At 31.2% G+C, this 17,592-nt stretch overlaps 1 protein-coding gene across 1 annotated transcript; it reads left to right on the top strand.

Moving 5' to 3' along the window:
* Positions 1-1,203: 1,203 nt before the first annotated feature.
* On the top strand, positions 1,204-14,076 carry LOC143069471 (uncharacterized). Its single transcript, XM_076244121.1, has 5 exons — positions 1,204-1,978; positions 8,547-8,628; positions 10,602-10,725; positions 12,597-12,777; positions 13,315-14,076. The coding sequence occupies exons 1-5, from the start codon at positions 1,579-1,581 to the stop codon at positions 13,578-13,580; spliced, it is 1,053 nt and encodes a 350-aa protein (XP_076100236.1). The 5' UTR covers positions 1,204-1,578; the 3' UTR covers positions 13,581-14,076.
* The last annotated feature ends 3,516 nt before the right edge of the window (positions 14,077-17,592 follow it).

The following is a 17,592-nucleotide window of genomic DNA, read 5'->3' on the forward strand; positions in this document are numbered from 1 at the left end:
AACTTATGTATCCTTTGCCTTTGGTGTCGTGTGGAGAGTTGTCTCATTGGAAATCATATCACATCTTCTTTTTTTATGTTCACATCTTTTGGCGGTTAAAAAGGGAGGTGTGATTATTTATGTTAATAAGAATAATACCTAGACGACAAAACTGGCCGCAGTAACATAGAAAAACAAAACTGAACTACTATACTTGCCCCCTGTTGGATATTTTATCCGGTATGTATATATGGCTTCTCGTTAGTAAGTTCGCATTTCTTTGACAATTTAGAATAAGACATGCATCAGTTCGTTTTGAATCACTACCATGCAGATGATGTGTTAAATATCTAAAAATAAACGTTTTATAAACTTATAATTACCATTTAAAAATGTAAAGACTTTACAAATCACACAAAGTTCATGATTTTTTTTATTAGTCATTCTTCTTTGACTGATTTTTAACCTTTTGATATAATAAATAGATTTGAAGAAAAAATGATAACAAAATAGTGTATAACGATAAATTAATATAAATCATGTTATTCTCAATTTGAATAAATTAACTTAAATTACATCACACATTTCATTTATATGATTTTTTTTTCTTTGTTTCAATCTTAATGGCAATGAATTGAAACTGTAAATGTAAAAACCATGGTTGTTCATTCTGGACTGGCTTATCATTTTGTGTCATGTCAGTACATTTTCTGGGTCACTATAAATATACGGTTTTGTTTTTGCTCATTGTTGAGGGTCTACGCATTTTTTGTCTCTGACAAGAGTTGTCTTATTGACAATCAAGCCACGTTTTCTGATTTTTAAATAGAATACAAATGGCTTGTTCATCATATTATCATAAAAACACTAAGGTTGAAATAAGGTGTAAGTAAAAAAAACTGTCAAATTTCACATGAAAAGTTTGTTTTGTTCCGAACTTTCTCTTTTTGACATCTTGTTAGGCCAGTTTGAAGTGTTACCCAATTCATTATATCACTTGGTTCGTCTCCCCCACCAGGACGTCCTTCAAAGTGCCAATTATAGTTAAAACATTTGTCCATTTAATAAAAGCTAATTGTACTAGAAATCTCAAATACACATTTTTTAACTTATATCAAATCATTATTTATCCAAGCAATTGACAGAAATTGAATATAAAGGTTGTTGCATTAAATGTGTAAAAAGGACGGATAGTAAGGCGCCCCTTTGCGAAGGTTCGTGTTTATTTCATCGCCAGTTAATCTGTTAAACCTGTCGAATCTCACAAGTGATTGACAAATACAAGATATTTGTGTAAACAAATGGGAGGAGATAGTGACGAAAAACAAAAAGGTAATTAGGATGTGATGACCACGTGACTTTCAAAGTGATGGGGTGGATACCTTCTTAACAGGTAATAAAATCTGTAATATGCAAATATTAATGTTGGAGAACCCATTGGTCTGTGTGCATCATAATGATGGGATATAATTAGCGAAGTTAAATATAATTGTAACAGTTCTAAATTGGCCTGCTAAGGACGGACAAATTTACTGCTTTCCTCAACAATTAGCATAAGTGAACAATTAATTACCAACATTTACAAAGTTTATTTGGACTATGAATACACAGCAATCAATGAGCTTCCAGACCCCGTACAATAATGGGACACTTTACAGTCCACCACAACAGAGACAGTCTTTTGCAATCCATGAAATTCTAGGACTGCCAAACTGTCGACAGAACCAGAGCCCCGACTTTCTAGATGCCCAGGGCTACACTAACATATCGTATGTACCAGGTCTAACACCGACGTCTCCATACCAAACAGGCAATGTTGGATTCGAAACACAGTCACAAAGTTTCTACAGAGACCAAACTGTTCCACAAGGTACAAGTAGTTCGTTTTGTCCATGGAGACTGGATACGGGGACAGTTACAGCCCAAACATATACCACTGGTACACCACGGTACACAGACAACATGGGGTACGGAGTCAAGGCACCGGCATTGGACGAAGGTGAGTTCACGTTCTTTCTGCACTTTTGGGATATGAAGTTATTGGATAAACAGCTATTAGTATGGTCAATTGTAGTGTAAGGTTGTCAAACTAATAAGTTTAAGTTTTCAGAGAGGAAAATGAACCTGATTTTTGTTTAAGAAATTCTAATTCTGAACTTTGACTCTAAAAAAATATGTCTCTTACGTAGTCAGATGTAAATGATTTTTTTCTGATATTATTTAAACAACAATTATTGATGGATAGTAAAGACAGACAAAATTTAAATCTCAGGCGACTTGCATTTTCTTTTTAGTTTTGTTTGGAATCATACATCATTTGACTGATCTTCTTTATTTTCATTTCGATCTTCTACAAAATAAATTACAAAAAGTAACACTTATAATTAAATGTTGTATAAGCTATATCTATAACGTCAGGACTTTTACAATCTATCACAATTCAGATAATACAAAACATTTATTAGTTAATCAAAATATCATATATTGAAGACATGATTATTTTTTCTTTTCGTCTCTCCATAGCTTTGCATATGGTGTCAACGAAAAAAAATGGGACTGCTCTTTTGTAAACCAAAAATTCAAGGCTTTAAAGTTTGCTCCAAAATTATAATTCTAAATTGTGGACTTTTTGAGACATGCATTCAATATTCGTTGCTTGGTCTGTTGTTGAGTTCTATACTTAATAGATGAAAATGAATTTAAGAAGTTTCTTTAAATAAAAAGTTAAACATATAAAAATATATTTTATAATTCATAAGTATAAATAATTAGAATTTATGTTAATTATCAGATACAAATGTTGTTGGTTCCTGTAGGTTTAAGGATTTTCTTTTGTCTAAAATGTTTTCGAACATTACGGAGAAACGTTTCCGGGTCCTCAGTACCTTTTTTTGGCAAATGACACCCCTTTTTCTATTTGATGTGATATTTTAAGCATATACATATTTTTTAACATGTAATACATTATAGCTTCTTTAATTCATTCACAATGAATACAATTTTCAATTATCTTTTTGGTACCACTTGGTATTTTCTTTCTCTTAACATATTGTTAACATATTTGTTGTTCTGATTTGAGTTATAAACACGGGTCATGCCCTTGGTTTGTCAAAATGTTAAAATGATCAAGATGTTTCTCTAACGTCCGGTTTGTATTTTCACAGTTTTCTATTTTCACATTCATTCTTCTTAAGCATGTTCCGAATATGTCTTTTCTTATTTTTGTACCTTATTGATATTTTGATATTCTGGAGGGGGGATATTTATCTGACAATAAAAAAAAAATAATTAAAATTCGTCTTTGTTAAATGAAAAACAAATGATAATTAAACAAAGAAATGAATAACTTAAAACCGATTTAAGAACAAAAGAAAATTAATGTAAAAAATAGGTGCCATGCAATAATATGCTAATATATACAGCATCACAAAATATGGAACAAAAACAAATACATGGAAAAAAGGATTATAGATAAAACAAGTTTCTTTATAAACTACAGGACTAAAGATAATACCAAGTTTGTTCAATATTGTTATCAAACGAAGGAAATAAGTTTTTAAATATCCGTATCATTATATGCTTTACATAAAAGTTTTTTGTTTGTTTAACGATTCTTTCGGTTTGAGACGAAATTCCATTCATTTAAATACATGTGGGTTACTAAACTGCCAGCGGCAAATATTTCATGTATTATATATTAAAATAAATGTATGTTTATGATGCACGAAAGAAGAAATGTTATATTCAGTGAGATTCTAACCATTTTTTGGAAAAAAAATATTTTTTAATATATGATACATGTAAAAATAAAAAATAAAATTAACAAAATGTTTTTTTTGAACAAGCTAATATTAAGAGATAATTATTGATACATTTATACATATTATTATTTTTTGTTTTAAAAAGCTAAATTAGAATTAAAATTACTCAGTTTTCCCTTCTCTAATCATAAAAAATACAGTTTTGCATTCAAATAGTTTTACATAATTAGTATAAACAGAAACAGCATGACTTATATTCCATATGTTAAACATTTATAATTTTAAAATTGATTCATATTTTAAAATGTAGATGTAATCAGTTCAATCGGTTGAGTATTTCATTCTGTTATTTTTTAATATTTCATGTTATTTTATTCTTTTTCCCTTTCATCGCATTTCATTGAAAGAAAACAAATTATTTATCAAAATTAATTTATTTCATCTGATATTTATCAGATTTTTCGTATATTTTATTTTCAAACATTGTTTCTAACGGGAATAGTTACAAGCAGATATCAGTATTTTCATTGCTTTACGAGTCAATATTTAGCCAATTATCGCATTATTGTAAATCCATTGAAGAATGATTTGTTAGTTTAAGGAGGATTACAACCCTAACATCAACTAATACAATTTGTTTTTATTTCCTGTAATGCGGAAGGGATTAAGTTATTCATACCTGTAAAAATGAGAGAATTTTATCAATGAACAATTTTCGAGTATTTGTAAAACTACGTTGAAGTTATGTAAATATACATGTTGGCGTTTTGTTGCTTATTCTAAAACTTTTGTTTTCGCTAAATCATGATTATGTGTAATTGAAACTAAATTTCACGACAGGGGGTTGACATAAATCAATTATAAAATTACAAAAATATAAGAGATGTGGTATACATGATTGTCAATGAGACAATTTTTCACAAGAGACGGAGAAGACGCAAATGTAAACAGCTATTTGTCATTTTGTTCTTAAAATGCATTAAATTTGCGATGACAGTTAATATGTGTGAACGTTTTAAATTCTTGTTATTTATATGTAAGGTTTATATTTACGATGTGCCTCTAGATGTGTTACTTTAACATTGTCGTCAGGTTGCTGTCACATCGACTCATACCCGGGGTACTTCGGGCACTCAAATTCAATGAAAATAGTAAACACTTCACATTAGTTCAATAAATGTTTGAATTTGTGACATAACTACTTCGTTATCAAAACTAAAATAAGAAAGTTCTGAGAAAATGATGTATCCCTTGATTTAGGAAGTAAAATTGAGGAAAACGTGTTATAATTCACACGTTATAACAACTTATTAAACAAACTAATTTGACGATTTGTCTATTAGATTAAAACCGGCAAAATTCGCCCAGTTAGCCTTCCAATTATCCGAGCCGATATTGTCATTAAACAAGTCGGTAACGACACGGTTGCCATTTGCTTATTGACATGAGTACAAAGATGGCCAATTGGGCAGAGATGATGTTTTGTGCGAGTACCACGGGACGTCGTGGTCTAGTGCGATCTTTTATACCGGAGGTGATATCGTACCGTGAACACGGACAAAATGACAATACAATTAACACTATAACCTGATGACATCTTCACGTTGGACATATAAACACCGACCATTTATTACGCGGCACTTGATCGCTCCTTCAGCTAATTCATGATGGGAACAAACGTCATGGTAACCTGTTATGTTACTGCACTGGTGTTCACGTCAAATGGTGCATTTTAATTAAAAGGAAAAAAACTGGTCAAGTAGTTTGTAAAATTCGTAATATTTGCTTTTTTCCCGGTACGGTTGTTGACATCTTTAAGGGGGTCAAGATCGTTAAAACTTTTAACATAATATTTTGATTATCGTATGTAGTTGAAAATTAAAATATAAAACTGCATTTTATTGTTAGTCGAAGAAAAAATATTTTTGCATGAAACTATATAAGTGATTTACTTATGAAGGCTTTATTATATTTTTTATTTGTTTGTTCTTTTCTTTTGGTATGTTTTGTTTATTTCTATGATTTTAAATATTCAACGAATATGTAACATTGAATTTCTGCACGGTAAAATAATGGGTAGTATCTGAGTGTTTCCATTTGAAGCAAGTTAACTATGCATTACCAATTTTCTTTTCTTGTATTTTGTGCGCGACTGTCATACATGTAAGTGAGGGGTTAAGCTAGCTATAAAACAAAGTTTAATCTACTATTTTCTATGTACATAAGGAAATGCCTGTACCAAATCAGGCATATGGCAGTTGATATCCCTTCGTTTGATGTGTTTAGCCTTTTGATTTAGTCTTTTGATTAGGGACTTTGCGTTTTAAATTTCTTCGGAGTTCGATAATTTTGTTATTTTACTTCTTCCACGTCCTGTAAAATTTCTCCACCAGACTCTCCCCCTTTGTGTTTCAATTGGATAGAGAGCATGTACACGTCGCGGGCTTCAATGCCATGTGTTTCGTTATTAATGAAAATAGAATTTTGCGAGCGGCAGTGCCCTATGTTTCGTTATTTATTAGGATTTCGCGAGCGTCCGTGCCCTATGTTTCGTTATTTGATAGGATTTCGCGAGCGTCAGTGCCCTATGTTTCGTTATTTTAAAAATGGGATTTCGCGAGCGTCAGTGATCTATATTTTTCGTTATAAAATAAGATTTTGTGAGCGACAGTGCCCTATGTTTCGCTATTAAATAGGATTTCGCGAGCGTCAGATCCCTAGCTATACATGTATTTCGTTATTTAATAAAACTTCGCGAGCTTCATTGGCCAATAATAAACCTTTTGTGATAATTCCATTTTCCAAATATAGAGCGTACATTTCTACATCTCTTCTTTTTAATAAAATTATTTTTCATACATTTGTAGATTACACACATTACCGTTTGCACATTTTTTTAACTGCAAATATATGATGTATTTCTTTGTTGACGGATGTATACGATAATTTCATGTGAAGGTCTGATAAACATTAAACTCTATTTAAAATAAATGTATGAATTTCAATTCTTATCTTATTTCAATCAATATAAGAGATGATTAAAACTGTCACGTCTACAATTATAAGATGTTTTCTTTGTCTCTGACTTTCAACATGTAGCCACGGATAAAATGCTAGGAACTTGCAGATAAATTTTTCAAGCGCTATTTAGGCAGGTGAATTTGATCTGGTTTAGGATCGAAACCTAATTTTCCTCAAACAAATGACAGTTACATGCTGTATTTTCCGGTTTTCTAATAAATTAACATTATGAAAAATTCAGTAAATGTTTGTTCCGTCGAATTGGGCCCCATAACACCTGGAATTCCTTATCAGATCAAAACACAGAAAATCCATTTCCGATAGTCCGGGTGTTAAGAAAGAAAATTGGTTGTTGGAAACGTCATTGTTTGCTCAAAATGGACAATATATCGTGTTTACAGTTGCGAACATGATAATTTGAATTCATACGGTTTGTCTAGTCACAGAAACCATATTTTTTTTCAATAAGCGCTCTCTGGTTCCGCCCTTTCTACTTGTATTACTCTCACATAAAGATGTTTTTATCGCTCACCTTTTTATGACTATTTCTCAAAAATAAACAGAAAAATTAAATCAAAGTAAAATCTGTATTTTAGACTACAAGTAATACAATTTTTACCATGTACTTTACAATGTATGTTCATTCGTGATAATACATCTTAATTTATAATTAATAGAACTAGACAGCATGCATTTCCAATCGTGTTGGGAATGATAGATATTGATAGGTTGTTTCGATCCCCTCTTACCGATTCACATTTATCTTTCTATTACATGTAATACTACATGTAAAATGAGTTACCAGTGTCAACGTCCCGCTAATTAAATTTAACTTTTAACGTATCTAGCTGTATACCAACATCGTACAACGTTCGGAATGTTAAATCCGAAAGACTTGCGTCCGTTCTACCGGCTCTCGAGTTTGTGTATTCAGATATTACCATTTATTTGCACAGTCTTGTCTTAGTCACATTAAAGTATACTTAAGTGCTTAACTGGTACCACAGATTATCTCAAGTTTTTGACACAATCGGTTTGGCAGCCATGACACTGGGCGCCATGTTCTGTGTCGTAGTCAGTGCCTTTTCCTGTCCTTTAACGATCTTTAAATCGTATTTGTTTGTTTTTCTTTTATCATAATCAATATAATGAAGAGCTATTTAAAATACCACTTTATTTTTTACTTAAGAGAAAGCAAAAAGTACGTTTGTTTACTATTTAAATTCAATATTAAGATTTCTCTTGACCTTCGACATTTTGTAGGCCCTATGAATAAAGTGGCTTGTAATAGATTTGCATGTAAAATTGATGTGGTCATTTGTCAGTCAGAAGTACTTCCGGTAAAATGAGGGGGTGTAAACAAACTATCTCTTTTTACTAACAAACATTTAATATCTGTAGACATGCAAGTTGAATGAACTTTCCCTATGAATTGACCTTTGGCTTTCCAGAATTTTGATGTCGGTCAACATTAGTGAAACCAACTACCTGAAAGGTTGTTTGAGATGAATGGTTTAACACTAGTAATTTTTTGGGCCGATTAATTATAGCTTACTGTTCGATTTGAGTCAAGGCTCCATGTTGAAGACCGTACTTTGATCTATGATAGTTTACTTTTATAAATTGTGACTTGGATGGAGAGTTGTCACATTGGCACTCATACCACATCTTCTTAAATCTATGAATCACTTATTCCAATTATATATTTTCCTGACTGCATATGGTTAAGTATTTATGATTTTTTTCTATGTTATATACATATGTTTATTTTGATTGTATTTTCAGGTTTACAACGACCAGAATGTGCTCATCTTGAGAAAACAGAACAACAGTTAAATAAAAAGCAGAAAAAGCGACGAAGACACAGGTATTACATTCAAACCAACTTTATGTTCTTTTATTGAAGACTTGCTCTCTCAATGATGCTTCCCAAGATTACCTTTATTTAAGAGGGTCTGTTATACGACAGTTGGGGTGGGGATACTTCTATATTCTTTAATTTTTAAAGCCATTTTTCTCTCATCTTTATTTTATTTCATCTTCATATTTTTATCTTTCCGTAATTTGTTTATTCCCTTTTTGTATTGTCCATTACTTTTTTTACTACACACAAGGACAATGGTCTCGGGCCTTTCAGTCATTAATTAATAACAAAAATATCCAATATTATTATTTTTATTAAGTTACAGCAATGCGTAGGTACTACTTTATTATATGTTCTTTGTGGTCACACCCTGATTAGTGGTTCTATATATATCCATTACACGGTCATGGAGGGTATATTTTCGCTGGTTAATTTTGAAAAGTTTTTTTACGTGTTTATTTTGGGGGAAGAGTGTTTCATCGAAGAAGAATATGTAGTCATCGTCAAACACCTATTTATCAAACGGAGGATAGTTGGGATTGTTCAACCGCGGAAAAGTAGGCATTGTTTCGCATTAGCACACATTTTGTAAAGGACCTTGTGCATTTTATATAAGACACCTCAACAAAACTGGAATTATTTAAACGAATCTGGCGTTTATATGACAAAATTGTCGTTCTACATACAATCATCCAATATCTTATATTTTTATTTTTTAAAAGATGATTTTTCTTTAACGATCTAATTGGAAAAACTAATTTTCGTCATATCAGCAAATTGATATACAATGCTTTATTATATTTCAAATTAAGCAAAACCGGAGAATAATTCAAAATTTAATAAGCGAGGCATGTGCGTTGTATATTATGTTTCTTTCCTAGCAGTAATGTGATTGACTGGATGTCATGACCATGAAATAAACAACCTAATCATTTTCGCTCCAGCTCAGTCAATTAGTTCTTCCAGAATGCTTAATGTCCAAATTTGCTTCTTTATTAACGTTATAAGATCGACCGGTCTTCAGTAATTAAGGATAGTTACTGAAAATAAAAGGAAGGAGTAGTTATTTCATTTTCCAATTTAATCATTTCTGCCAATAATGTTTGAACTGAACAAATAATTGCTTGTTATGTTTCTATCTTCATTACCTTTGCTTAAACAGAAAGAAATGGCAAACGGAATCTGGATATGAATTCAACATAAGTTACAAAACAAAACAGGAGACGTTCAGAAACTGACGGCCATTAATCATAAAGCTATTTGAAATTCACAAATGAGAAAAAAATCAGGATCGTTTCAAATGTAGTTTCCTTTCCTTCTGCCCAAATTATTTCTATTAAGAAAAGTTAAAACATGGAATAACATGGAAAAGAAAAGTTAATGTATGCAATTACGACTTATTTTCACAAAGCATCTTGATAAATGCTGTATTTATTCCATACATGGATATGTATCTTTGAGACACGCTTGTTTAAGAAATGAAATGCATGTACAGTCTAAAATGTACAGGAGCGCTATATAGTCACTAAGTATAGTAATTTATTCCGGGTTAAAAGATAGCTGTATATCTTTAAAACTCAACATCTAAAATGATTGAAATGCATAATTTTTTTCACCCAAAGCAGCACAAAACTAATGTTATAATATACTATTCCATTGTAATTAAAATATATATCACTGTCTCAACTATAAAGTTACATTAATGGTTTCAGACCAGCCAAGGTCAGGCAAATAAAAAAAATCGGAAGGAAGGGTTGTGCAATTTATTTGCTCTCTAAAAAACACTGGTACACATTATTAATGTACCTTTTTACCACATCATCATTATGCTAATCAATAATTTCCACACAATCGTGAAAAAAAGAGTTCATGTCTATGAAAAAAAAAATGAATTAGTTCACATATAAGTGGCGTTTTAGTATTTTCTTTCAAATCTTAAAACAATGTCAAAGTTAATTAATTTTGTACTTTTGCAGAACAATTTTTACTGGTTACCAAATAGAAGAACTAGAAAAGACTTTCAAAGAATCTCATTATCCGGATTTGTATGCCAGGGAAGTTCTAGCTCTAAAAATAGATCTTCCAGAAGACAGAATACAGGTAAGAACACCAATAGCAACCATTTAACCTTTTAATACCGAACTGCAAGGACAATTCAAAACGGAAACTGCTTTTTGAAATAGCAAAAAATCTAAAGCACAATCACATTAAACGAATGGAAAACAACTTTGTACAGACCTTTCCTTATGAAGAAAACGTTGGAATTTACTACATACCCTTTTCACCAATGTACGTCAGCAGAAAATACTGAATTCAACTTGATACAGATGGTTTTCGTTTCATGCAAAAAATATGCTTGACTGGATGAAAAAAAAAGATGCGCCAAACTAATAAGTACATTTGTTTAGGTTTTGCTTATCTTCGTATCATATTTTTTAAATTTTAACCAACGTTCTTACAATGTTTAATTTTCTTTTCAATCAAGTAACAAGAAATCGGACAAAGTGATGAAGATTTTTGCCTTTATACCATCCGTATTGTTCGAAAAATAAAACTCAGTTATTTTTAATCCTAACATTTTTTAACAGTCGTCGTTGTATTTTGAAAGTTTTCTCCGTAACCTGATTAAAATTCTTTAAAGAATGTACGAAGCGAACTGAAAATTCTTTCTGAAAGTTAGAGAGGAAATTGTAGAGTTGTTATTCTTGCACCATGCTGTGTCTTATGTTTACATTGCATTTATTTAATCAAAATTGTTCCGACAATATCGTAGATAGTGGCACGTGCATGCATGTCACAAGCGATAAGGAACGGAAACTAACATGCCAAAATATGCTAGCTAGTTTGGAAAATAAACACCGAACATCAATATACTATTTTATCGATGACCCCTAATGTGACCTTTATTTGTACATTTTATAATTATTTGTGTTTCTGTCGAAACTGATAACAAAAAAGCATATTCTGCATCTTTTTATAATAAATCTTTTTTTTTTATTTCACGGCCAATTTAAAAAAGTAAAACCTTTATCTAATTATGACGGATAAATATGTCTTCTAGTGTAAAATGTTTATCTTGAGTAAAATAAAGAAGTACTAATTAAAATCACTAGCTCTCATGCATACCTTTTGTAAATAATAGGTATGAATGAAACTCTTACGTGAATATATTTTTTTTCTTTTAATTTCTACTCCACGCTCCCTGATATCTTATAAAATGGATATCTGATCTTGTTCTTTATTTTATATATTTTGCCCATTTGTTCACTTTTTCTAAACCTTGTAATTTGAAATGGGTATCTGTCTTCAAATTTCAAACTTGTAATTTCTTATATTTTTTCTCAGTTATGAAATTATCAAACTGGAACTTAATTTGTTTGTGTTATTTAAATTCCCCATCTAAATTTTATGAAACTCAAAGCTTCCACAATGCTTAAAACCAAAACTAGTAGACAGTTGAGTTGGAATTCGGGCAGCGAGTCGCAAGTAATCGTTCTATGCCCTTTTAAAAAAGTAAAATTACAAAAATACTGAACTCCGAGGAAAATTCAAAACGGAAAGCCTCTAATCAAATGGCAAAACCAAAAGATAAAACACATCAAACGAATGGACAACGTCCAACTGTCATATTCCTGACTTAATTACAGGCATTCTTATGTAGAAAATGGTGGATTGAACCTGGTTTTTTTTAGCACTTAAAGTTTTTTTAAATATCAAAGCTTCAGCGGTGTCATTCGTGTCCTCACGCATTAGCTTCAGCGGTGGCATTCGTGTCCTCACACATTCTTCTTTCTTTTTTTATATGCATTCACAATAGTTATAGGTATAACTCGCTACATTGAAGACCTGTTGGTGACCTTCTGCTGTTGTTGTTTTTTCTATGGTCGGGTTGTTGTCTCTTTGGCACATTCCCATTTCCATTCTCAATTTTAATTTTACTATAGTTATAGGTATGTTTATTGTTTTGATAGGTTTGGTTTCAAAACAAGAGAGCCAAATGGAGAAAAACTGAGAAGAGATGGGGAAAGAGCAGCATTATGGCGGAGTATGGTCTCTATGGTGCTATGGTTAGACACGCCCTTCCGCTTCCGGAATCAATTATTAATACTGCTGATAAAGGAATAGAGAAATCGAGTGCACCATGGCTGTTAGGTATGATGGTTTTATGTTTTCGGTCATTGAGAAGATGCAAAAAGCAAAATTACAAAAATACTGAACTTAGAGGAAAATCAATTCGGAAAGTCCACAATCACATGGCAAAATAAAATAACAAAACGCATCAAAAACGAATGGACAAGAACTGTCATATTCCTGACTTGGTACAGGCATTTTCAAATTTAGAAAATGGTGGATTAAACCTGGTTTTATAGCGCTAACCCTCTCACTTTGATGACAGTCTCATCAAATTCCGTTATATTTACATTGATGCGTTAACAAAGCATTTGTGCAGTTAATTCTGAAGTTATATTTTGTAAAATAATTTTAACAAGTTTCCTCCTTATATCAAGTTTCTTTTCCCGTCAAATGGGATTACAAAAGTCAAAGGTAATAGAAATGACAGAATAACCATTGTCAATATGTATATTCGCCCATTCGTACAATTACCATTCTATGTCCCACACATTAAATAACTCAATAAAAATTTACACATATTATTTTTTTAAAGTGGCAATGTTCTTCTTGTTTTAGGAATGCACAAGAAATCGTTAGAAGCTTCGAAGAAAATACGAGAAGAAGAAGAAGATTGCGTTGATAACACGGACAATAAAAATACAGACTTCCGGTCTGAGAGTATAGCTCAACTTCGGGCCAAAGCGCAGGAGCACAATGCCAGATTATTACAGGCCCTGAACAAGACTGAAAATGATAAAGAGGAGGAGGAATGTAGTGATAATTCATTTGATGGATCATTTTTTTCTGACACAGTGGAATCTTCTGATCTTCTTAGATCGTAATCATTTGACCTCTGAATTTCTCCGTCCATTCACCATGTATTGCATAATTATTAATTTATAGAGTAAAGTGACGTAGGGTAACTAACCGTTGACATCATATATTTTTTTTAAATATCCCATTCATGTAAATAAAGACGCAGGAACATATATTCAGGACACAATATTGTCATTTGTATAAAAAAACAAAAATATTTCGAAGTCATACCCGCTGCGAACCGCCATTTTGAAGTTTATATCCCATCTCTAATTCACCGTTTCAGAATCTAATGCATCCTGGGTAATATTTTCAAAAGTGTACACTAAAACGTCTTGATTGGTTAAAAATGTCATAAACAATGGAAATTCAACCAAGGACGTGACGTTATTTTCATTTTGGAGTACGAACAATGAAATTACCCATGATTCTTTAGATTCTGAAACGGCCAATTTGATTGACAGTTGTCCATATTATCATATATTTCATTTACATCATTTGATTAAACAATGATTGTCTTGACCTTACTTGACCTTACTTGACCTTACAACTAACTAACTTATTATTTATACCTTATTTTGTTTATATCAAAATATTGTCTCTCGTCTCCTAAAATGTCAAAGTAGCAGGGACAGACCACACAAGATTTTTACATAAAGGACATTTTCTTATGAAATATAAGGTGTTTTTTTTTACAAAGTAAATTTTAAATTAAAAAACTTTGAAGAGATAATCAAAATTTAAAGTATAAATCTATTGAGGCTGAGAAAATACACAGTATAGATAAAGACATATTGGGAAGAAGACATGTCCACTGTACAGATTGTTAAATGTATATGGTTTATGTGTTTTTCTTCTAAATTCTATACTTTTCTTAAATAGCAACCTTGTTTTTCATTTACAATTCGTGTCCGAAAGCGGTTCACAAATCTCAAAGTTATTGGAACTGATACTACAATCATTTTGATGTTATATTTCATTGATGTTTTATTTATTATTTTGTATTGCCATATGGATGTTTGATTGTAATATATATGTATGCTACAATAGTTAAATTGGTATGAAAGTACTGATATTATCAGGTTGGGTTTTTTGTGTTGTGCAATAGTACAAGAATGTTAACATATAATATAATAATAACTTTTTTATAATACTGATTTTCACCCTCTTTTGTTGACTTTAACTACGACAGAATCAATAGGATCTGTGTCCTCGATTTCACTTTAAAAATGTTTTTACTGTATCGAATTCAGTTTGCTATTCTGAATGCATTGCAAACAATGAATTGTGCAAAATCGTATGCAGCAGATTTTGAAATTTGTTACGCATTGTATAGTCATAACCGATAATAGGGTGTTTATTTTAATGCAAAAGAGGGGAAACTATGTTTCCTCTTTTCATTTCACCAGAATAGTTATTTTCATAGAGTCTTTGAATCTGTTCTAAAATTTAAAGTATAAAAAAAATACAACATTCTTGCTGCTTGTATATGTGGGGTGTGACCTTTTGATAAACTAAACTGTTATGTGTAAGCTTAGGATCATTAAAAACTGCAATTTTAATAGACTTTCTTTTACAATTTTACATATTAGAAAGGAAAAGGAAGTACATTTTAAACAAAACATTGAATTAAATGTTAAATCGGGTTAAAATGTTATATAATATAATCAAAGAGCAGATTGCTCTGAGGGATACGATTGCCATTGTTTTCATTGACACATGTACACATGTAGCTGGATAATATTATTTTCAAAACTAATTCAACTGCACATGTAAAATGTTTAATAAAATTTATAAAAACACTAAATATAAATACTGCTTCATTCTGATTTCCCGTGTTGTTAAAAACACGCATATAAGTCAAGGGAAATATCAAACATGAAGATAATGAAAAGAACATTATAGGAAAGTGGTTTAAGTTCAATCCCGTTGTTTGTTTTTACCTTTTAAACCAAGACAATCATAAGAATCTGAGATGGTCCTTAATGTTTAGAATAAAACGGTTGACGTGAGGGCATTGTCCTGAGCCACTGGTATAAGTCTACAGATTGCTTGAAAGCAATCGTATCCCAAAAACATAGAAAAAAATGTGTCTTGTCATATTAGATAGAAAGGGAGGTAACACTTCATATTTTTAAAGAATCTTAATCAAATTTAAGAACAAATGTTATATATTATCAGGTCATTTTATATTACCTAAATTAATTTTATATTTATCAACTGTACCAGTTATTTGATGTAATGAAAACGTGAAATTACTGAGTTATAATTTACTCATATTATGTTTCACGATTATAGTGGATCCTACATGTTTTTTTTTAAATATAGTGTAGCTATAATTTGATATAATCTTTGATATAAGGGCTGTCTGACTGAAAATGATACATTGGTAAATTGCCACATCTCTCTGACCTGTTGATTGTATACATTCCATATAAAACTTCAGTCAATTGCATCTTTTACTATTATGTCATTATATGTATAGCGATATTTCATCTAAACTTAAATGTTTTGAAGAAGTTAGTGCAATATGCCAGTATCTTGCTGACTACTGTAAATAGAAATAAAATGAAAAAAAATATAATGTTCTTTATTCCTTCCAACAGATACATCAAGTTTGAAAATACAACTGACAGGCGATTGTTCGACTGAATGTTCTTTTGACTTTTCGTTACCACTGTGAGTTTGATCAGATTTATCGATAGTTTTCGATATCATTTTTTGGCATTTAAAACTTTTTTGGATTCGAGCGTCACTGATGAGTCTTTTGTAGACGAAATGCCCGTCTGGCGTAAGTACAAAATTTAATCCTGGTATCTATGATGAGTTTATTTACCGTTTTTTGTTCGGTTAGATTTATTTCCCTTGGTTATTACGTTTGATGACAAACTGGGCTAGTTTTGTTTACCACCCAAATTAAACATATGAAACAAGCATGTCTGGTAAGAGATCCTAACTAGATCGTAGTAATGAATTATACAAGGCTTAACCAACAAGGCATTCCGAAAAAGAAACTTTTCTATTGGCTAACGACCAGTACATAATGTTGAACTTGGTTGATAAATGAAGGACTTTGTGCATGGAAAGCTCCAACATTGCGACAAAGGGAAATAATTGTATTCAATATTTCCTACTCAAATTATGTCATTCGTAAACTGTAAATTGTTGGTAGTATCAATTGACATACTTTAACGTTAAAATAATACAACATATGTTTGTTAATCGATGAAAGTTGAAAACCTATGCACTTCATATATAACATATGAACGAAAGATTTAAAGTACAACCACCAATGGCAGCTCTGTATTCTGATAGTGCCAATATTTCAGGGGTATTTATACAAGTTACTACACATGACATTGTGTATAGTAGTGATTTGTTTACAAGAAAGTTCTTCGTCAAACCATAGACCAACATACCAGAGAGGACGAATATGATTGTGTGATGACTGAAGTATCTTAAAGTTGGATAAACGCCAATGGTGATTCAGATACTCGTTCATGTAGCGAGACTCATGTGGTGGTGTATTAGCTTGTTAACTTTACTAACACTAAACAACACATGAGCTAGAATTATATCTGTTGGCTGCATAACAAATGTTTTTACATGTATGTTAAAGTTTAGTTTATGCTAAATTATCAAAATTGAAAACCTGGTATCTTCAAATACCAACAGGATTCTTAAGATAGACGTTATAGGATTCTTGAGGATTTTAAATTCTAATGAAATGATTTAAAGGGAAGAATAAACCAAAAACATTAAAAACCTAAACCATGACAATAAAGAAAAATGGAGCTTCAGAAAGATAAAAGCTTGCATACAAGTTGTTTTATAAGATTGCGCTCAAGGTGAACAGACTTGCTGTACTGTGGAAAATTTAGCTCAGACTCATTTGCAATATAGAAATGTGTTTTTATCCAGGTTTGTTTTCTTAATGTTTTATTTGTACCTTTTTAACTTGCACCTTCCGATTGTCCGTTTACTATCTTTTGTAGGTCTCTATATCACAAGTACTAATTAAAAGATAAGACACAACAC

The sequence above is a fragment of the Mytilus galloprovincialis genome, chromosome 3 (genome assembly GCF_965363235.1).
Source record: "Mytilus galloprovincialis chromosome 3, xbMytGall1.hap1.1, whole genome shotgun sequence".
Taxonomy (NCBI): domain Eukaryota; kingdom Metazoa; phylum Mollusca; class Bivalvia; order Mytilida; family Mytilidae; genus Mytilus; species Mytilus galloprovincialis.

Bases quoted from the DNA above. Each gene is read 5' to 3' on its own strand.
- LOC143069471 (XM_076244121.1), top strand. From the start codon at position 1,579: ATGAATACACAGCAATCAATGAGCTTCCAGACCCCGTACAATAATGGG. The intron at 8,629-10,601 runs GTATTACATTCA...GTACTTTTGCAG, and splicing joins AAAAAGCGACGAAGACACAG to AACAATTTTTACTGGTTACC. The intron at 10,726-12,596 runs GTAAGAACACCA...TTGTTTTGATAG, and splicing joins TTCCAGAAGACAGAATACAG to GTTTGGTTTCAAAACAAGAG.